Source organism: Schistocerca piceifrons, chromosome 2 (assembly GCF_021461385.2).
Source record: "Schistocerca piceifrons isolate TAMUIC-IGC-003096 chromosome 2, iqSchPice1.1, whole genome shotgun sequence".
NCBI classification, from domain to species: domain Eukaryota; kingdom Metazoa; phylum Arthropoda; class Insecta; order Orthoptera; family Acrididae; genus Schistocerca; species Schistocerca piceifrons.
Genome location: NC_060139.1, coordinates 780471730 through 780495503, shown reverse-complemented (window position 1 = coordinate 780495503; position 23774 = coordinate 780471730). Strand labels below are relative to the sequence as shown.

Genomic DNA, 23774 nt, shown 5'->3' with positions numbered 1-23774 from the left:
ATTCATTATGCATACTTTGCTGCAAAACTACTGCCAACATGCGAAATCTTCACCAATGTTAGGACTTTTCTTTCGTGAGTGTGATTCATATGAAGGCATGTTACTATGGCAAACCTGCCTTCGTGTGATGCTCGTGGTGTTTGGAATATCTGTGTTTCGAATGTTTCTATGATTGGTATCATCCAATGGAATGCACCAAATCTTCCTAAAGAATAAACATATCAATGAAACATAAGAATATAAGAGTTGATATGAGAATGAAATATCAGAACATGAGAATTTAAAAAGTTTGTAATCCTTCAATATATCATACACATACCTGTTACTGTATGTGTGACACTTCTTGTAATTTTACAGTTAGTATAATGCTCTTGTATCCCCTAAGAAACATTCACATAGTAAAATTCTACGAACGTGGGTAGATAAAGGAAAACAATAAAAATAAAATACAATAACTGGGTTTTAAACATGGGGTGTAAAATTAAAAAGCCATAACTAAAATGCTCTATACATAACACGCATGATTTTCTTCATGCCAGTCTAGTCTTAATATGTTTGGGAATTAGGGAACAATGCACAGAGGCTAATCTAAATTGAATAATCAAAAACTTGTTGTAGCTTACCTTTTTGTGTGGAAAAGTTAGCCCTTGTCCAATGTGTACAGAGGAATTCTTATCATTTGGAAGGATTAAAGGCTTGATGAGAGGAACAAGTGAGGCAGATGGTGAATTTGGTGGTGGTGCAGTTATGTGTCTGATTTGCTGTACCATCACCAAGTTATTTGACGTGTCTGTCCCTGTAACTGGACCACGACCTGATCCTCGTCCTGAGCTAGCACCACGGTAAGACAAAGATGATCGCGCAGAACTCACATCCTTCCGTGGCCGTCCAGGACCCCTTCCCTGAAAAGAGACATTGGGAAGTATTTTTAAATTATGAAATGCAAGCGCTAATTTATCCTGTAACACCAAAAATAATGTGTTTTATTGTAAATATATGCTACAAATTTCAATTAACAAACAAAACCCTTACAAGAAACGGAAAATAAGACACAACTATTTTTTCTCATCAAGTAACAACAAACAGTAATGAGAGATTGGAATCTGTTTTAATACTACATTTTTATCTATGGAAAATGAAATACAATCTCACACAAGCAGAACAAAACTGTAAAATCTGGCAGTAGTTAAACAATGATTATTTGGTGTTACGGAATGTCATTTTGCTACATGGAAGGTAAAAAAAACACACACAACAAATTACAGCTGCATAATGTATAAAGACTCAATCGTAAGCACCAGTCTCACACATTGTTTTAAGTAGGCCTGCCTGTGTGTGGGCCTAAACAGGTCAAATAGACTAGGACTATCTAGAATACTTGAGATGTTTTGACTGAGCCAAAAGATCCACAAACAGTTTTAGGCTACAATAGATATTTTGGACATTCAGTAGTATAGAACGCACTTACAAAGTTGATGCAGCAGGGATTCTGCACAGAGACAAAATACTTTGCAGCAAAGCCAGTTTACTTTCTGTCAATGTTCCCTACCATTTACTACATGCCCCACTGTGTGCACTTCTCCCTTCTCTTTACAAAAGTGCACTCAAATATTACCACTCACACTTATTTAGGTAATATTCATTGTATTTCCTCAGTCATTCTTTCAGAATGAATGTTACAATCGCAAAGAAGTATGTTGTCACATATAGGCTAACATGAAAATTGACATGCCTCCTTAAGTTTGCTTAATTGAGAGAATAATGATTCTGGCTAGTAGTGTTTCCAATCACATACTTCCTCTTGTCATTGCATATCTTCCATTCCAACCATTCCACCTTTGCATATGCTCACTACTCAATTTCAGTACATGAAATGTGGCAATTTAAAATGGAACTACTGTAAAGGAACTGGTTGCAAAAACTTTGGTTCATTTCTACTTTTTGACACGAAAATTTACTTCATTACATGTGGGCACAGGCCAAGCAAAACAGTGTGAATTGCTGGTTTCAAAACTGTTTTAGAGCTTTAGCAACTTAAAAGTGCAGAATTGAAAAATGTATTACCCAAAGTTACCTATCAACTATTATAATAATAATATTAATATTACACGTTACAGTGTTCCAATGGTGCGTTAAAAATTTGGACTGCTCAAAATTGTTTTGGAAAAAACAAATAGGGAATTTTTATACAGCACTTTCTTTGTCATTTATATTATTCGGAATATGTCACAAACTTCATAAGTAAACTATAGCTATGGTATGGTAATTCTTTAAAGAAAATGAAAACTGATTAATCCCCTCCAAACTTTACACCATGTTGTTAACAGTGGCTATTACACTGAATGCTGCATACTGAAGATGTAACAGTATATAAGTTTAAATTTATCTGTGTAGCTTTGCAACAACCTACAAAAAAAGTATCAAATAAATAAGCCAAAATATAAGAATGAGTACAACATTCATCATCAAAATGACAAAGGAACAACCATGTATCTTATAAATGAATGAGTTTATAAGCAGCAACAGGTTACCCAATGGCCCTGTTTTCTCTTCATATACTACTTTCAATGTCATATCGATAAAACTGTTTCTTGTCGAAAACTTTGCAGAGAATACTGAATACGAAATCATGCCGAAACACCCCTTTCTACTATGGGAAGAAGAATTTAAGTAAAACATAAAATTTCCGCTTTGGGTCTCATGATGCTAAAGACTTCTGGTATTTACTGTTTTGTGACCTAATATAATAATCAGCTATAGATCAAATAATGGCCTGGATCTCACTCTATAAATGCTTCGGTAACATGTCGTATTACATCAATACATAAAACTGTAAAACCATGTTATGGTTAGCATTAAATATACATCCACTAATCTCTCAAAGATATAGGAGACAAGTTTAGATTTTTAACAAGAATGATTTAATACTCCATAAGACGACAACCTAAAATTTGTTAGATTAGATTAGGTTAGGTTAATGTTTAATGTCCTGTCAACAACGTGGTCATTAGAGACGGAGTGCAAGCTCGGATTAGGGAAGGATTGGGAAGGAAATCGGCCATGCCCTTTCAAAGGAACCATCCCGGCATTTGCCTGAAACGATTTAGGGAAATCATGGAAAACCTAAATTGGGATGGCTGGAGACGGGATCTAAAATTTGTGTTAAACACACATTTTGGTAATTTTTGGCAAATAAGGAGGTCCTCATAGTTAAAAAATTCCTTCAACAAGAACTTAGTTCCCAAAAAAGACCAAATGTGTGTTATTAAACACATTTAGAGGAAATGGCATGTGTTTCTTCAAGAAAACATTTCGGGTGTATTGCAGTATAAAATTCGACACCCAATTTAGTTACAGTCAGTCTCACTATGAACAAAGGACAACTTTCCACATAGAAACCAACCCTCCTTCCAGAAATGCAAACCTTCCACTTTCTCCACAGCGTCGTCGCGTTTTTGGAGTTATCAGTCCCCTAAGAATTCCTATCTTGTGCTAACCTCTTCCTCTAGGATTGGGATGTATTCCAAATTCTGTCTTTCTAAACACTTTTTAATCTCTAGTAACATGAAATTTATTCCCTGATATCTAATCACATGTCCTATCATCATGTCCCTTCTCTTCTTGACAGCATTTTCCCTAAGTTTCTTTCTTCACTGAATCAGTAGTGAGCCTCTTCATTTCTTATCTTGTCAACATCCCTCTATAGCATCACACCCCAAACACTTCAAATCTCTTCTTTTCTAGTTCCCCCTCCCCCAGTCATAATACACTCACACACACTACCAAGAAACGCTGCGGCCCCAATATACATTCTCATAAATTTCTTCCTAAAATTGAAGGTCTTTCTTTGATACTAGCAAGACTTGTATCTGGCAGGAATACCCTCTTTGCCTACACTAATCTGCTTTTTATGCCCTCCCTGCTTTGTCTGTCACACATTACTTTGTTTCAAAAGTAGTACAATTCTTTAACTTTGCCTACTTTGTGGTCCCCAGTTCTGATATTAAGCTTCTCATTATTCTCATTTCTACTACTCCTCATTACTTTGGACTTTCTTTGGTTTAAATTCCATCCCTATTCTGAGTTGATTAGACTGTTCATTCTATTGCACAATCTTGTACTTCTTCACTTTCACCGACGATAAAAATGTCAACAATTCTTAGCACTGACATCCTTTCATCCAGAATTTTAAAACCAGTCTTGAACCTTTCTTTGATTTTCGTCATTGGTTCTCTGATGTATAGACTGAACAGTGGGGAGAAATATTACATCCCTGTCTTACAGTGGGGAGGAATATTACAGCCCTGCCTTGCACCCTTTTTAATCCCAGAAGTACAGGTACAGTTCATAATTACTGTAATCTTTTATCAACTGTAAAGTAAAAGGGTTTCTTGTGTCCTCGCTTCGTATTCAAATTGGGATATTGCCCTGGCCCCCTGTGTGGAGTTTGTTAAAAAAACATTGGGCTGCTGAAACAAAATACTCAGGAAGGACCAAAATTAATACCATGTTAATGAACACGAAGGAGATTGAAGGTGGCCAGGTGAAAGAGAGAATAGGTACAAACTGGACCTGGATGCGTTACACAAAGTGGCATGAGAGGACTTAGGCACCATCCATACTGAAAAGTAATTATTTTCTATGGTAAATGTGGCCAAGGACATGATCAAGGTGCAGGATTCTGTAAGAGCAAAGCTATGATGGCTAAATTTACTAAGTTTCTGTCAGTTAACCCAAAAATATGACTGACTGCAGCTAAGAAATAAAGTAAATTGATATTCTGAATATGGACATACTAACAGAAACAAGCACATCACACATCGAATATGCATTCAATGCAAAGGTGGTAGTAGTAACGGATGGTACACCAAACATATGATAACAACAACACAGCTAAAACGCAAGGAATGATGATCACAGAAAAGAATTTGAGAATACGACTGGTTTTGGAGGCTGTATGCATACATTAGTATGAAGGATAGAAGCACACGAGATGTGGCTAAGAAAAGATTTCATTCAGGGCAAAGCCTAGCTTGAAGAATTACACAAAACAACTCAATCAATCTTCAGAAGAGCCAAGAGAAAACTCTTTCACAACATAATCAAAGAAGCCAATGTGTAATAAGAATAAGAAAGTATACTGTGAACCACCACCTCCAAATCGGTCCTACACAATATAAGATCAAGGTAAAGGTGAAGGTGAAGATGAAAGTCAGAAACTGCAGTTACTACTGTCTTAACTAACTTCTGAAATCAGGTAGTCTTTCAACACAAATTAAAACTCCAATTACATAATAAAAGATCCTCATCTAAGCCAATGAAGAAACAAAATTATCTACACATATTCAAATGAAAGATGTTGAGGAAAATCTTTGAACCAGTAGGTCTACTTCTGTTACAACTGCACATCTGGCATAATTACAAAACTGAGGAAATGTCACGAATGCACTGAGTCGGGTAAGGAAAAAGTCACCCAAATAAATGGTTTATGATGGCCTTCCAAGTTAGAGGATTTCAAGTCACATGAAGAGAGACCAATTGGCGAACCAAGGCCAAGATGGAGTGACAGAATCATGAAAGACCTGAGACAAGTTGGTATGGAAGTTGACTGGTTACAAAGAGAGGCTGACATAAGCTAGCAGAGAAGAAATCTGGTTGCAGTGCACAGTCCCATGGGCCTGACTGCAGGATGACAATGACGACATTCCACTACCTATTCTGCGGGTAGTGTCAAATTAACTGAAGGAATTTTTCTCTGCACCAATCAACCCCCATGTGGCAAGGAAACATCATCCACAAGAATCTCCTAACTGCATAACTAACCATGACATTTCCACCTACATCATCTAATAATAAGTACAGCAAGAAAACCAATAATGAGACTTTCTTCTCAAGTGACAGGCAATGAGGGTATTAGCACAACCATGCTAAAGGACCAAGCCGATAGCTTAATACCTGCCTTTGCAGACATATTTAATTTTTCTGTCGTGAATGGGTTATATTCCACTTCATGGAAAATAAGCAAAGTCCGACCTATTCCGAAGAACGAAAACCTCCAATCACCTTGTGATTACTGACCAATCAGCATATTGCCTGCTGCTTCCAAAGCCCCGGAATATAAAGGATATTTAGAAATCCCCATTACAAACTTCTAGGGCTTGTAGAGGGGAGTCAGTTCACAATATTCTGAATATAAAGCGACGTCCGGATACATCTCGTTTCTGTTCTATGATGGTTTCAATTCAAATGTGTAAAGCGTCCACGTTTGCTGAGAGAAAGAGCAAAGTCTTAAGAGATTTCTCCTGGTATGCAAAAGGGTAGAGGGGATGACATGTACTATGTCAGCAGGTCACCTGATGTCATTTAACGTCTGCCTTGTGGCAAGATCTATTCAATGCCTACACATCCCTGATACAGTAAACATAGCTTAGTACATGTTTTCGGAATACACCGACACATTCCTTGTGTATGGCAAAGCTTGAGGTACCAGAATAGTTGCTAGTCACCTGTATCACAGACATTTTCTGTGACGTAGCACACCATAACACAAACTTTTTGCCCAAGTTCTGCAGTGGCTCAGAGACAGTTACCTTCACTATGAGGAGGCGCAGGACAGGTGCTCCATGGCACCACCGCAAGTTTGTATTTGGAAATGTACTGTATTGTGTTGAAGAGAACCCAACAATGAGCACGTTCAATGGGTGTTGGTCGCAGTATCGTCTGGGATGTTCTGCATGCACAACAATTATAACCATACCACTCATAAAGGGCACACAGTATGGATCCAGCTGATTTTCCACAATGTGTTGCCTACTGCATGTGAGTCCTACACTGCTGGATCGACACATCCCTGATTCCATGTCAAGTTCTGTTCACAGACAGATATAAGTTCACTAGGAACAGTTCTGAATTTGCAAAACAGCCACATCCACCCTTGTGCTGTGCATGTGCAGGGATTTCAGCATGGGTTTGGTACTTATGTTTCGGCAGGTATTCCGGACAGACATGTGATTGGGCCATTTCTCTTTCCACTCAAGTTAACTGGTCCTGCATACTTTATCTTCCTACAAAACATATTGGACATGTTTTTGGAAGCTGTGCCGCAGATTGTCCATCAAGAAATATAGTTTCATCACGATGGTGCTCCACCTCACTTCTCATGTGCTGTTCAGAGAAATCTCAACAGACAATATTGTGGAAGATGGATAGGCCTTGGCGGTTCATTGGTGAGGCTGCCATGATCACCAGATTTAACTCACATGGACTACTTCTTGTGAGGTCATACACAAAGTTTAATTTACGAGACTCTTGTAGAGACAAAGGAAGATCTGCTGTCATGAGTTCGCTGCGACACTAGAAATTAAAGAGACACCAGGAGGGGATGGAGTGTGTTCATCAGAATATGCTTTGTAGGCGCCATGTCTGTAACAAAGCTGGTGGTCACCAAACTGAACTGCTGTTGTAAACATCAGTACCATTTTATATGTACAGTATGCTGGGTTCTTTTTTGTTTTGGAATATCGTAAGCACGCAATGTTTAGGTGTTAATACAAAACAATATATGATTATGTGACAAATAGATGTTTCATTATGTTTTCTTTTAAATTGTTGCCCGAAGATTCCTCTAGCAGAAGCGGATGAGTTAAGCACCTGAAGTGAAACAGTCATAGAACAAAAACCCTATGTTTCCAGATATAGGTTTCTATTCAAAATATTATGTACTCACTTCCCTCTACAAGTCCCAGGAGTTTGTACAGGAAATTCCGAAGCCTATGTTGTTCATGACCAAATTACTCAACACTACTGTGAATTCACCTTGACTGGCAAATTATCAGCCCAGCTTTCATAAACACCTTAGCACAAACACTACACCAATGTAGGTAACTGATGAGCTGAAATATGCCATGCACAACCATGAGGCCACAATATCGATTTTACTAGATTTCAGCAAAGCTTTTAATACTGTCAACTTTGACATACTGCTCAGAAAAATGTGATCACTTAATTTCTCTGATAGTACTCTGAACTAGTCTGATATCTACTTGAAAAACAGACAGCAAAGTGCTGTCTGTAGGAATGAAAAATAGTCCTGAAAACATGTTCTTTCAGGAATGCCACAAGGTTCAGTCATGGGCCCACTTTTGTTTTCCTGGCATGACAATGATGTTCCATTGGTTCTGTCTTCCTGTAAACATCATTTCTATGCCAACCAACTCCAAATCTATCTAAGTGCCAAACCTGAAGATGTACATACTGTGATTGCCCAGATAAACAATGATCTTTCTTCAGTGGTAACATGGACAAAAAAAAACCTGGGGCTTAAACTACACGCAAGAAAGTCGCAAGCAATCTTAGTATTCCTTCATAAATTAGTAAACAGAAATCTGCAATCAATTTATGGAATCCCAATACTGTAACCAAAATCAGTCAAGAACTTGGGTGTAATTTTGTATGAGCATTTAAATTGGGCAGAGAATACTGTCACCACATGCTGAAGACTTCCACTTGCCTCCATGCCCTCAAAAAGTTTCAGAATTCATTTCCACAGTATGTGAAACACACACTCCTGCAAGCAATTATTCTACTGAACCTCCGTTACTGTGGTGTAATTCAACTGGTACAAATAAAGGAGGGCTACTCACACTTTAAAAAAATCCCTGGGAATTTCAGGTGTGAGAGAGAAGACAGTGTCAAGAAGCTCCTGATAAATTAATGGTCAGCAGTTAGGGGGGTTGCAGGTACCACAATAATGAGTCTTCTTTCCTCTCAGCTGAGCTATATACAAGCCATAAGCAGTAGTTAAATCACAGTTTTAAATACTGATAATTTATAGAGAATAATATTCATATAATTAACACTATGAAATATTAAGTACTTTAAACTTTGTGATTTATAAAATTCAATTTCAATGCCGTGTTAGAGAAACAGAATTCCCTGACATTTCCAGGTTAAATGCAAATCTCCAGAATTCCAGGTTTTGCAGAAGAATCGCCATCCAGAATTAGTGAAAACACAAGACAGTTAGAGCTAATAGTGTACACTTGTGGGGATGACTTCTGCAACATTCGTCGATATGATTCATGTCCGTGCTTCATACACCCAGATACGTTAAGTGACTACCACATGCTATGTCTACTTCAGTGGCATTGGCAACTCAAGGTGCAAGCAGCTCAGTACCTTGCCTCAGAGATTAAAATTCTTTCATGCAATCATAATGGACACACAAGGTCTCACTTATCTAGTGTCCTAGCTGTGATGACTCATAAGACAAAAACATTGGCACTGCTGTTCCCCTATGGATCAAGGTGACCTGCACTCTTTGCACCAATTAGAAGTTCTGCTACTGTTAAGAAAAAATTGAAAAAATTCCTCCTGTCATCCTTGTAGTGCTTCACCAAAATTGACATATATGGCCAATTTCCACTCTGTCAAGAACAAAAGCCAATGCCAAATTTTCTCTCTAATATGCAAACCACATCATCTTCTCCTCCCTTACACTCTTTAACTGTGTGTTATGGCATTCATCTTTCCCTTCCTCATTCGTCCCTTTCTACATGCCCATTACTGCTAGCACACTCAATTAAAAACCTACCTTAATGTGAGCTCTAATTATTATTGTACTTACCATATAAACTATGTATATATTTTTTTATTATCTGTACTACAGTAATTTTTATTTTTTGAATTTAGTATAACATGCTGCTTGTAATATATACAATGTAAAATATATAGTAAAGCCTGGTTATATGTAAGAGAGGGCCTTATGACCCTAATCTTGCTAAGTTAAATAAATAATAATCCTTACATGAAGGCACAAACACTGCATATACCCTTTCAAGAAATAATCAATAGATATCAGCAAAGTGACTTTTTCACAAGCATACAATGGTCAGTAATCCAGGTTTTTGTTTTTTTTATTTTCAATTAAGTAGAAAATATTTACACAGTTTTGAATCAACCAAAGTGATATCTTGCAACAAGCATAATTTGCAGTGTTGACAAAACTAAACAACTGAATTAATCCTCTTTTTACAGAAACTATATTTTCAATATTAAGAGTATGTAGCATTTTCTCCTTGCAGTTTTGTCTTCCAGCACCCACAGAGTAGACGGGATTTTGATAAAACTTCTCACAATGTAACAACGGAGTTCAAAGTCAAAAATCAAATGTGTGTTAAATGTCACAAATAGTTCCTTAATCATGCGAGTAGTCTTAATTCAATTGTGTTGATGTACTACACCACATTAACCACTAAGTAACAAACTATTTTTGTTGCCTGAAAATTTTTTACAAATTACGTGCAACTACACGAACACTGTAGAATTCGACCCAGACATTCTTACAAGAGCCACCTTTCAAGTTTCTACATTTACAACAACAATAATAATAATAATAATAATAATAATAATAAAACAAACATTTCTGATGCAAATAATTTTATTGATTCTGAAAATATTCACTTTTAAAACTTACACACTTTTGCATGTGTCAGAACCAATTCTGAAAACTTATTTATTTATTTTTTACACTGATGGAGATTCAATTGGGAACATATTTTTCCTTTAGGTAAAACTGAATGTGCTGCTGTCTTCAACACACTTAAGGATGCCTCTATCTCACAGCTCATCACATGCTGATCCACTTCAATCATGTTACACACGGCGTCAATGGTTTTTAAAAAACAGCTAATTTTGGCTGATCTCAACAAAAATTCAACACTGACGGAAGCAAAACCATGACAAAATTCTACAAATCAACTATAAACAATCTTCTGTGAAGGTGATCGATTAACACAAGTTGAATGAAGCAATTCAAGGCATTGGTGTCAAGAGAGGCTTTCACAAAAATGATATGAAAAGAAACACACACCACATTAAAACTTCCATTTTTTACAACATTGTTCTTTTAAATCCTCAATCTAAACAAACTACTTGGCTAATTTCTGAGCTTCCATTGCTTTACCAACAGCAAATAACAAATTTTAAAACAATATAGCAGAGATCCTGAGTCGCAGATAGGCACAACAAAAAGACTTTCATAACTAAAGCTTTCAGCCATCGGCCTTCATCATCAACAACAACAACACACACACACACACACACACACACACACACACACACACACACACAACTGTAGTCTCAGGCAACTGAAACCATGCTGCAAGCAGCAGTAACAGAGTGTGATGGGAGTGGCGACTGGGTGAGGGTAAGGAGGTGAGGGATAGTATAGTGGGGGTAGGGACAGACGGAGGGGAAGTAGGAGAGAAATAAAAAGACTGGGTGTGGTGGTGGAATTACGGGTGTGTAGTGCTAGAATGTGGACAGGGAAGGGGCTGGATGGGTGAGGTCAGTGACTAAAGAAGGTTGGGGCCAGGAGGGTTAAGGGAACATAGGTTGTATCAGGGAAAGTTCCCACCCGCGCAATTCAGAAAAGCTGATGTTGGTGGGAAGGATCCATATGGCACAGGCTGTGAAGCAGTCACTGAAATGAAGGATGCCATGTTCGGCAGCATGTTCAGCAACAGGGTGGTCCACATGTTTCTTGGCCACAGTTTGTCGGTGGCCATTCATGCGGACAGACAGCTTGTTGGTTGTCATGCGTACATAGAATGCAGCACAGCAGTTGCAGCTTAGCTTGTAGACCACTTGACTGGCTTCACAGGTAGCCCTGCCTTTGATGGGATAGGTGATGTTAGTGAATGGACTGGAGTAGGCGGCGGTGGGAGGATGTATGGGACAGGTCTTGCATCTAGGTCTATAACAGGGGTATGAGCCATGAGTTAAGGGATTGGGAGCAGGAGTTATATAAGGAGGGACAAGTATGTTGTGTAGGTTCGATGGACGGCGGAATACCACTGTGGGAGGGGTGGGAAGGACAGTGGGCACGACATTGTTACATTCCACCCTGGATTTTCCATTGTTTGATTTAAATTTTAAAACAATAGTTACGACATCTCAACAGTGACGTATAGTGCTTGTCTGTAAACTTATTAAGGCGATTCCTGTACAAAGTAATAACACTTATTTCCAAAAGTAAATTCTGAAGTAGTAATAATATGAACAGTGATTACATATTTTACACACTGTGAAAAAAAAAAAAAAAACTGTTTCCTCCTTTCTCAAGCAGCTATGCTTCAGGCGAAAACCCACAACACCAATAGCCGACGGCAGAAATGATTTTCAGAGTTATTCAACTAAGACAAAACACAAGAAGCAATGATATTACTTTTGCAGTAGAAATTTTAATCTTCATAGAATAGAAGTTACTAACCCCACCAATGGTATTTCAATTGACAGCATCACTGTCAGTACTGAAAATGATATCGAAATCTCAAATAGTTTCAACAGTTTTAAAATGTAGTTATTTTAAAGTTTGCATTTTGGGGAACAGTCTCCAAAGAGAACTAGGTGAAAATGCAACTCGTGAAATAGTTGGATTACATGTAATTTCTCTTAATAATTTGCTTGCATTAAGTAAAACTGAAAATAAAATTACTTTCTACCTGATGTGCTGAACGTCGTAAAAGATACCGCATTTCTGAAGAGAGAGACGTAGAACTTCCCAGTTTCATCACATTAAATCAACACTAACAAGCATGATATAATCTGCACAGTGGTCTTAGCCCATTACTGCCCATACCAAAACTGAGTTCATAGTGTGGTTTAGCTCCCTGTGGTCCTCGTAATGCCAACAACTACCCTCAAAGGTATATATTCTACGTCTTTCAAACTCCAACATTTTGGATTGGACGTTAGGTGTGTAGCTGTTTCATTCCCCTCACACATGGTCTACACTTGGGGGCATCTTTCTCCATACCTTTGTGTGTACGTGTCTTTGTAAGTATCCCTTGGCCAGTCATTAGTCCTGCCATGAGATTGAGCTCTTTCATGTTCAAGTCAATTTCAGCATCATTAGCTTTCCATGCTTTTGTTTAACATCCCACATGCTGCCTCCTGATCCAGCTTTGTAGTTTTGGTTTTACCATCACCTTAGTGATGGTTTGGACAGGTTCCGGTCCACTAAATGGAGATGTCACACACATCCTGGCCAGCCTTCAGCTTGTTGACTGTCACTGATTCCAAGGACCCACAGCAGGTTTACCCCGTTGCATTCCCCTAGTCTCACAAAGACATCATGACATTTTACTATGATCTCTGATCTCATTGCAGAGGATAATTGAAATTTCAGAGCTGCTTGGCTGTCTGCATAAATATAGAAGATACCATTCTTGTAGTGCCTACTGAAGTTCTTCCCTGTGCACATTCTGACAGCAGATATTTGCACCTGGAATACGATACCCAGCTCACGACAGGTTGTTCTCTCTAGTCTAGCCTGGGATCGGTACATCCCCGCTCAAGCACCTTCATATGTTTTCGACCCATTAGTAAACTAGATTGTCTCCGAAACGGTTCATTATTCCCTCGGTTTCTTCTTCAAACTATATCACTGAAAGGTTTATTGAAGTTATTGTACGGTCAGTCAACATTTCCCCAACTATTCCTATAATTACCATTCACTATACTGGTGCGAGATTCTGGATATTTTAAGGAGTTTTAAACCTGTTGCACGCTGCCTCCACCGCAGCCCAAAGGTGGACTGGAGAAATGTCTAGCACAGTCAGCGGGTGTGCTGCTAATGCCGCCTGTTATGGTTAACCAGGCCAATCTCTGCACCGAGCCGAGCTCCTTAACAGCCACCTTCTATTGCACTTTATATTCCACCATACCATAGTCCCATTTATTCCACTTTAACATAGACCAACAAATTATCATAGGTCTTATTACAATAACGTATATGTAACTTTTGTCCTGGAATATACATTGACTAGCCAGAACATTATGACCACTGACGTACTATCGATGTAAATCTGTTCAGGTGATAGCAGGGTCATCTGGTAGGGAATGACTGCTAGTCAGACACACACACACACACACACACACGGCGCATCTGGTACCAGTGAGCACAGTGTAGTACGCGTAGAATGGGGAAAACGCACAAACTATCTGAGTTTGACCATGGGCAGACTGTGATGACTTGGAGGCTCAGCACAAGCATTTCACAAATTGCATGACCTGTCAGATGTTTGAGGAATGCTGTGGTGATTTTCTCCAACACATGGTGAAACCACACCCAGACATCATGGGGTTGGGCAGTCACCCCTCATTACATATGCTGGACATCGTAGCCTGGGCTGACTGGTGAAACAGGGCAGGCAGAAAACTGTGGTGGGACAAACAGACTTTAATGCTGGGCAGGCGACAAATGTGTCTGAAAACAAAGTGCACCAAACATTCATAATGATGGGCCTCTGCAGCCGACAACCCATGCATGTCCCAATGTTAATACCATGAGATCAGCAACTACGACTGAACTGGAAACATGACCACTGGCACTGGACATTGGTACAGTGGCAGAGTGTTGCTGGGTCTGATGAATCCCAATACTTTCTTCATCATGCCAATGGGTGGGCACAAATACATTTTCTTCCAGGGCAACAGCTCCTTGACACCTGTACTGCAGGACAGAGACAAGCTGGCAGTAGCTCAATTATGCTCTTGGGAACATTCACAGGGACATCCATGGGTCCACTGGAGTCTTGCAAGGCACCATTATGGCCTAGGAGTATCATACACTGACTGCAAGCCATGTACACCCCTTCATGATGATCACATTTCCTGATAGCAGTGGCATTTTTCAACAAATCACAAGACCGAAAGTGTTATGGAGTGGTTCACAGAACACAGTGTTGAGTTCCAAATGATGTGCTGGCCCCCCAACTTGCCACTTCCGAACCCGATCAGACACACCTAGGAAGTGATTGAATGTGGCATGAGGGCTCGTCATCCCCATCTACGGGAATTAGGCGACATGAGCATGCAGAATTGGTGGCAACTCCCTCCAGCAACTTATCGAGGTCTTGCTGCTTCCATGCCACTACGCATCACCACTGTTATCCGTGTCAAAGATGGACGTGCTGAGAGAAGCTTAAGATTCCAGTATCTAATGGATATGCTTGCTCATAAATTGTACTACAACAGTTTTCTCAGAACTGACCCTTGATCCTATTTTCTGCAACAGTTTTACACAACTTTCAGTGCACATTGTGCAATTGATCAAACAGTAATAGCAAATTTGACAAGGATTACTATGAGCAAATCTGCTGCATGTCCTTCACAAACGTAGCCTCTAGTTTTTAACTCTTCAATGAGTTCATTCACCAGCATGTTCCACAGTAGTGAAGGCAAAACCCTTCCTTAGACACACACACACACACACACACACACACACACACACCAGTACTTTTGATAGCCATTTTCCCATTGAGCATGGTTGTTTTCACCACCCTACTCAGCATGGTCTTACTCCACCTGTATATTGTCTGCATGCCATACTCTTAAGCAGTTCTAACCATGGGCTAGAAGGTCATATTGCTAAAAGCCCACTCAGTATCCAGGGAGATGCCAAGAGCAATTTTCTGAAGTGTACAGGGTTATTCACCATCATAACAAGTTGGTGAAGTGCTGCTTCACATGATTTGCTTGGTGGATGTGTGTGTTGATTTACACGTTATCTCTTTTTTCTAACATTCACATTAACAAGTTTTTCAATATCTATATAAGAAAGAGGGCAGACTGATAATTTTCATACCTTTAGCCTTGGTATGATCATTGGCTTCAGAATGAAAACAAACCTCACTCACCTCCAAGCATTAGCAACAATTCCTGCTGCTGAGATGACCTTACATAACCTACAAAGCAATCTAATTATCCCTCTCTTGCTTGTTGCAGTAGAGCTGGGAAGATTCCATCTTCAATGAAAACAGTCCCACTGCCTACTTTTAACAAGTACAGTGAGTTTTTATTTGGAATGAAACTACAGATATTAAAATAAACGCAATTTCTGAAAAACTTCATGTAAGAGTTTATTTTCTTTATGACATGCTATATCTCACCTGTCAGGAAGATTACAACATTCTGAATTTATTGAAGATATACGTATCTGCTTTTGCAACCATTTTCAGCATAAGATATACAACAGGCTCTGCAGTACATTCTATGCAAATATTTAATGTTCACAGTAAAATAGAGATGAAATTTTCTGTGAACCTACACAAATAAGTTGCTGGATGTGCTTACATCTACACCTGAATCAACATCAACATTCATAATCTGCAGCAACTGTGAAGTACATAGCAGACAGTACTTTCCATTGTACAGTAAAAACCTGTTAATCTTGCATCCGAGAATCTGGCACATTCATTAATGCAGCATCGCTTCATATATTGTGAGTGAAGAAACAATTCCGCGTAAGTAGCAAAATAAGAATTTTACACGAAAGACTAAAAACTGTCTAAAATGCCTAATACATTTCACAGCAGTGCTAAATTTGCATCATGGCACTACAAGGAAATATTGGATCAAATAAAAATGTGAAAAAAATACACTTTAGAAAGTTTAATTATGGCACAGTATTTATGCTATGATCTGTTACTTACGCGGTATTTGTTTGTCAGTCTCCTGCCACGGCTTGACACATTTACGTCGGTATTTGGTGCTGAGAAAGCTAGTAAGAACACGTTTTGGAGCATTAATCATTTTTTATTGAAAGATTTCGTAGGAGTATTTTAAAGAATTATACCGTTTGCATAGTTCCGATAATGTCTGCACAAATCTTCAAGAAAAATCCTAAACGTCACTCAAAGCAGCAACAGAGTATTACACTGCAGTGATACTCATCACACAGTTACCTTCACAATAATTTTCATTCATAATGAATGTTGCCATAATAACTATGACAATCTTTAGGAAGAACAGATTTAAGTTGTTGTAAATCAGCCCATTTGAATTTCTTCATTTTCAGTCTTTCCTTGTATAGTTTCGGGAAGCAAACACCTCCAAGAATTTTCCTCGGACACCTCCGTAATTCTTGCCACACCTCGTTGAAAGAGCACTTGTAGTAAATAATACCATTGGGCGGTACTGTAGTGCCCTCAGATCGGTAACTGTAGGCTCAATTTTTTACAGCTCTTCCAGGCCTAACTGAGTCATACAGCCACAAACTTTCTCTGGGTAGTTGATGAAAAAGGAATAATCTAGGTAATGGACTTCATATGGCTGTGGCTTTTTTCACGCTTCTTTAGATATCATAGTGTATTGGCTAGGAAGTGTAACTTCCCGTCCTTTAAGTTTGCACTCAATGGAACTGTGAACTAAGTCACATTCCATCTGGGTATGGCCTTTCTCCAAAAAAATTGTGTGTAATCAATACTCCAGTATCAATTGCTAATCGTAAAAGAGCATTTGATAATATCACATTTCTGCTTTGATATGTGCAGCCGCTACAATACAGAATGACTTGAACGGGATTTTCCTTAATCGTTCTGGATAGGGTGTCCACGATGCATGAGGCAAAACATGCAACGGAATCACCTTGTGTTTCATCGAACCAGTAACATACTGCATCACAACTTTCTAAATTATACATTGTAAAGTTATGAACAGCCAACTTTGTTTTATTATAAACTGCACTTGCACTTAAAAATGGAGCTACTTTCACAGCCTGTAAGTCCATGGTGTACACTGAGCAGAGCTTCTTTCTTGTCAGCATCTTTTTGCACCCTTGCCTGCTCTTTCTGTTCTGCGTGTTCCTTCCACATATATTCACACAAGTTACCAAGCCTGTAACTACAACACAAGTCGCACTGGTCTTTCTGGGGGGGAAAAATAGGCTAATATTACCATCTTCTAAAATCAAATTAAAGGTAGCCCGACGTAATGATGAAACCTTCTCTGCATGACATTTTTCCATGGAGATACAGCTGTTGTTTGGAATGCTGAATAGACTCAAGGTACAACTTTGAGGATGATTTCCTGCAGTAATGCGATGGAAGTTTTGGAAGAGAGTACATGAATTCTTTCATGAAAGTTCTCTCACCTTTCTTCTTCGTCTGTTTGATTTGAGGTCGTGATGAATCTGTCTCAGGACTCATCCCTTGTGTGGAATTATCCAGCCAATATCGGACAGTCCATCCTTTAATCCCAAGAGTACTGAGAAACATCTTTTTTGCATACTTTATGTTTCTCCAGCTTATTTTTCAAATGATAAATGAGCGCCCCTTTTCTCCTGTATTTGCCAATGTTCTTCCCTGGATGTTTGGTAGGAATTACGTCCACAAAGTTGATAACATAAACCTTCCTCTGATCCCATGACATTGTTTCCCAAAATGTGTTAAATACTGCCTGCCTATCATCAGCAGAAAACTGATGACACTTCCTTTGAATGGATTTCTGGCACATCTTTGAAGTACATGTTGGACCTAATTTTTGTGCCTCTATTGGAGTATCATGAGCAATTTTACCAATTTGACTTTTTTTTGTACCCAATATATGCCTGTTCACACATTCTCAGAATTCTGTTGGCATTTTTCTTTCAATCTTCAGGATGTGGTTTAGACTTCCTTTTCCTGTACTGCTTACATCGCATAGCAATGAGTGTGAAGTACTGTCGTCTCTAGTGGAAACTGTAACTGTGGTCTCATCTTGAGCATTGTGGGGTAGACCCACTGAAGTTTCCAGATGGAAAAAAATATTTATAAATTAATTTAAGCAGACAAAGATGAAGCTCAAATTCATGAATTTATGAGAATGACGGCATCATCAGTAATACTATTAACAATAATCACAAGAAAATTTACCTGTGTCATTAGATGTTGCAGCAACGGTAACTGAGAACCCCATATATGAAATTAATACTTCTTCAGTAAATGTAACTTCAGCGCTACAAATTTTCTCGCCTGTTGTTTGTTCTGCATTTACGGGAGATCCTACAAGAAAGTGGACAGTCTAATCTTTGGCATAAACGAATAAAGCACAGACCAAGTGAAGTGGGAGCGTTCCGATTTATATCACAATAACAGATTTGCGGTGCTTCTAACATTCAAAGGTGAATAATAAAACAATTTTCTTACTGCTGTCAGTCACTCTCAGGAACGATTCTCCGCTTTCATCTGCTGATTTCAGCTGAGAAGCAACTTCTTCTTTAGGAAAAAGATCGTCATCTATATCGCTATCCATTATCACAAATGAAGCTACAAGCATGGAACCACTTTCGAGCACTGTTAAATACATAATAAGGCAGTAACAATGTGTTGTGGCTGCATGCGCTTCATGGTAAATAATTAAAAATTCAGCATTATGGCATTAGGAGCAGGTGCGCGTACGGTCAACATCATCATCTGACTGAAAAACGAAAAATCGGCAATTTGTCAGTTACGGGGTATTGTTTCTTCATCGATAATATACTGTTGTTGTAAAGTGTAATCACTATTGATGCTGTTCTATACTGCAATTAAAGTAGTGCTGCATACTGTTGTGGGAACGTTTTCTCCCCATCAGGCAATTGCTCTTGGCATCTGCCTGGATATTGAGTGGGCTTTTAGCAATAGAACTTCTAATCCGTGGTTAGAGCTGCTTAAGAACATGGCACGGAGACATGATATACAGTTGGAGTAAGACCATGCTGAGTAGGATGGTGGAAACAACCATGATGAATGGGAAAATGGCTGTGTGTGTGTGTGTGTGTGTGTGTGTGTGTGTGTGTGTGTGTGTGTGTGTGCGCGCGCGCGCGCATGAGTGCAAGGAAGCACCTCTCACAAAAAAGTGTGAGTGAAATATAAACACGTTACACGTATCATTAATGGGGTTGAGAAACTTTATACTAGAAATAAGATCATGGAAGAATATACAATTGATTCTTCAACAATCTATGATATTAGAAAGAATAAAGGTCACTTCAAAAGTTTGCCTCACAGATATTTACAGTAAAGGACACTAAATAACAAAAAAACTTTCAGTCTGATTAAATTTTGTAAAAGTGATTTTGTGCCAAAAAGTCTGAAGGAAAACCTCTACCTGGGGCTATAATTATGGAAAAAGATAAACAGTTCCATAATGATTTGGTGTTACCAGAAATCAAATGTGTATTTTCTTATGGTTGGCTACACTGGTTCAAAACTAGTCATGGAATTCAGAAACTAGATGTAGGTGATGACTTACAATTGGCAGATCAAGATGCAGCTGAAGAACACAGAGACACTTCTTGTGGTTTGGTTAAACACTGTAACTTAACTGCCAAACAAATCTGCAATGCTGATGAAACTTTGATGTTGTTTATCTACTTCTAATTTGGCAGGTAAAGATGAAAAGTGCGGCAAAAGTTTTTTTAAGAAAATCACGGGTCAGTTGAAGAAATTGGGAAAAACGTGTGTTAAATTCATTCACATTGCCTCAGTCAAATTCAAGTCATGCCAGAGACAGAGGCGCAAGCAAGAAGCGAGCCATTACGTCGCTAGTGGGTTAGGTTGACAAGATGTCTGCCAAATAGGAAATAGGCAATCATCAGAAAAGAGGACGGAAAATAGAAGGAAGCAAGACAGGTATATTCATTAGCTCCAAAGCCATGTTGCAAGAAACCTATCTATTTCATACGAGCAAGAAGCGAGGGACTGACATAGCAGTTAACAGCCTGTTAAATGAACGTAGCAGAATAAGGAAGACACATTCAATCATTACAAACCGAACTTTGTACCATAGTCTCACGCTAGGTCCCTATGAATACTACACCTCTTGTCATGAGTCTATCATTGGGATCAATTGTATTCACAGCAATAGCACTCAATTCCATTATTACAATACTGCAGCGAACCTGTCATAGATGCTCCAGCACAGTCTATGCACTAGCCGAAGATGTACTCAAGATGATGGCGTTCAATGGATGAAATTCATGCTGCTCGCCACCTACCATCTGCTGATGGCTGTCTTAACTACCGACACCAGGTACATCATGAATGGATCATCAAGGGTCATCGTAGAATTCAAAGTGGGATCACGTACACTCTGCAGCCAGTGCAAAAGAACCATTTCGTACTGGGCAGCCGCCACCAAAAATTTCGAATGGTTTTACAGAGCTTCTTGTCTTCAAGAGCTTATCAATTCAGATTGCTCAGTGGTGGATTTTCAAACAAAATTAATATTGAAGATACTATTTTTAGACCCGCTTTGGTATGGAATAAACTTTGGCCGGCTACTCTTTCGAAGTGCTGACAAAACTCTGGTCAAACCCTATTGAAAATGATGCTGTTGTTAAATAGTTAGATGTTGCTCAAAATTAAATACGAAATTTTCCATGAGATGAAGTTTTGGACCTATAGAAACTGACAATCAACTTGTAGTCGAAGAAATATCAGAGCAACTAACAGTGGAAAGTATGATACAGCAACAACAAACTCAACATTGCCATCTACCTGGAATGAAGCAGCTGCTGCTATTGATACAAAGATATGCTCACAGTAACAAATCATACAACACTACATAACTTTTTAATTTGTGTACTATATATAGAAGCTTTTGGGGGAAAAAACGAGGCTTTATGTCTTGGTCAAGTGAATAAAATATAGAAATGCTACATGTGTTGTTGTATAGAACATACACAGTATTGGACTACAGTATAATACTGTATCACTGAAGCACAAAATGTACGATAAATACTAGATGGTCGGTCACCCATTGTTCACATTGTGTGTCACACTCCGTACACTGCTATTTTTAGAAGACACTCAGTAATCCGGCACTGTCAAGGTCCTGAAGGTACTGGATTAGTGAGTTTCTACTGTACTAATTATTAGAGCTTCTGTTTGTTCCATGCATGTATGGAGCACAGGAAAAATGACTGTTTAAATGGCTCTGTGAACATTGCAATTAATTTAATCTTGTCCTCACAATCCCTAAAGGAGCAACACATATGGGATTATAACATGCTAATAAATTGATAATTTGAAGCTGGTACTTTAAATTTTGTGAGTAAATCTTTCTCGATAGTTCGTGTCTATCTTCAAACGTTTGTCAACTCAGTTTCTTTAGCATTTCCATGAGACACTCCCACAGGTCAAAAAACCCTGTGCTCCATTTCTCTGTATACAGTCAACATCCCATGTTAGTTCTATTTGGTAAAAGTCTCTCACACTTGGGAAATTTCCTAAGATGGGCTGCACAAGTGATTTGCAAGCAACCTCCTTTGTAGATTGAGTGTGTTTCCTTAGTATTCTACAAATGAACTGAAGTCTGCCACATGCTTTATCTATGACTGAGCCCAAGTGATCATTTCATTTCATATCCTTACAAAGAATGACACCTATATATGTGTTGAGTGATTCCTATTGACTTATTGGCACAGTAATCATATGATACTGTGTTTTTCCTTCTGGTGAACTGCAAACTTTTATGTTTCAAAACATTTAAACAAGTTTCTAATCTTAGCACCACTTTGAAATCTATTCCAAGATTTGGCTGAATATTTATGCAGCTTTTCTCAGAATATTTAATTATAGATAACTCCATCATCTGCTAGCAGATAAGAGGTTACAATTAATAGTGTCTGCATAGTCATTAACATAAAATGGACAGCAAGGTTCCAACATAGCTTCTGGGACACACTTGCAGTTAATTTGATGACTCTCCATCCAAGACATCAAGCTGCTTCCTTGGGCTATGGTCTAATATACTACACGTGGATGTCAAGGCTATTGGACAGTAGGTTTATGGATCAATTCTGCTATTCCTCTTCTGAACAAGTGTGATCAGTGCTTTCTTCCAACTACTGGGTACGTTTCATTAGAGGGGTCTATGGCAGATTATGGTTAAAAGAGGGGCTAACTCAGCTGCCAATTCAATATTATAGGAATTCAACCGTGACCTGGGGCTCTTTTTTAAATTTGACATATCTGCTGTTTCTGAGCTCCACTTAGACTAATATCTACATCACTGATCTCTGCAGTGGTGCATACGACTGGGTTTTTCTTGCTAAAGAAATATTTTGAAATGGTGTTCATTTCTGCTTTTGCTTTGCTATTCTCTGTTTCAGTTCCTGTCTGATCTACATGTGTCTGGACACTTGACTTTGGTGCCACTAACAACCTTTACTCACGATCAGAATTTCATACAGTTTTATGGGAGACCCTTCCCAAATTTTCTACTACAGTTGTCACGTAAGGCTTTACTCATTGTCCTCAACAGCCAAATGCATTTTATTCAGCATCTTCCTATTTGTAGCCCTGCACTTTATTTTACACTTATTATGAAGTATTCTATTTCTTTAGAAGTTTCTTTACAGCAACTCTACACCGTGAAGGGTCCCTCCCATCACGAACTGTTCTATTAGATACATATCTATACATATTAAGTGCATGGTTAATTATTATTCTAAACCTGAGCCACAGTTTGTTCACATGCTTCTCTCCAGGGCTCAATATTTCAACTTTCTCATTGAGATAAGACACTACTGCCCCTTTACCTAGTTTGCTGAAAATAGAAATCCTTTTACTTGTTCTAATTGCCCTTTGTACTTTGGTAACCATTGTTGCGACAACTGACTCACGGTCACTGCTAACAGTTTCAACATTGACATCTCAAAGAGGTATATAAATGGAAATGCCGTGTGGCTAGGGCCTCCTGTCGTGTAGACCGTTCGCCTGGTGCAAGTCTTTCGAGTTGACGCCACTTCGGCGACTTGCATGTCAATGGGGATGAAATAATGATGAAAGACACACAACACCCAGTCATCACGAGGCAGAGAATATCCCTGGCCCCGCCGGAAATCGAACCCGGCACCCCGTGCGCGGGAAGCGAGAATGCTACCGCAAGACCACAAGCTGCGGACATCTCAAAGAGGTAAGTTCTATTTACTGCTGTTACAGCGAATATATTTCTATCATGAGAGC

General features: G+C 38.8%; 1 protein-coding gene across 1 annotated transcript in view; it reads right to left on the bottom strand.

The window, feature by feature from the left end:
* The window catches only part of LOC124777919, a 242139-nt gene that overhangs the window by 102371 nt on the left and 115994 nt on the right, over positions 1 to 23774 (bottom strand). Inside the window, exon 6 of the mRNA XM_047253471.1 lies at positions 624 to 902. Within this exon, the coding sequence (XP_047109427.1) occupies positions 624 to 902 (279 nt within the window). The remainder of the gene's footprint in view (positions 1 to 623; positions 903 to 23774) is intronic.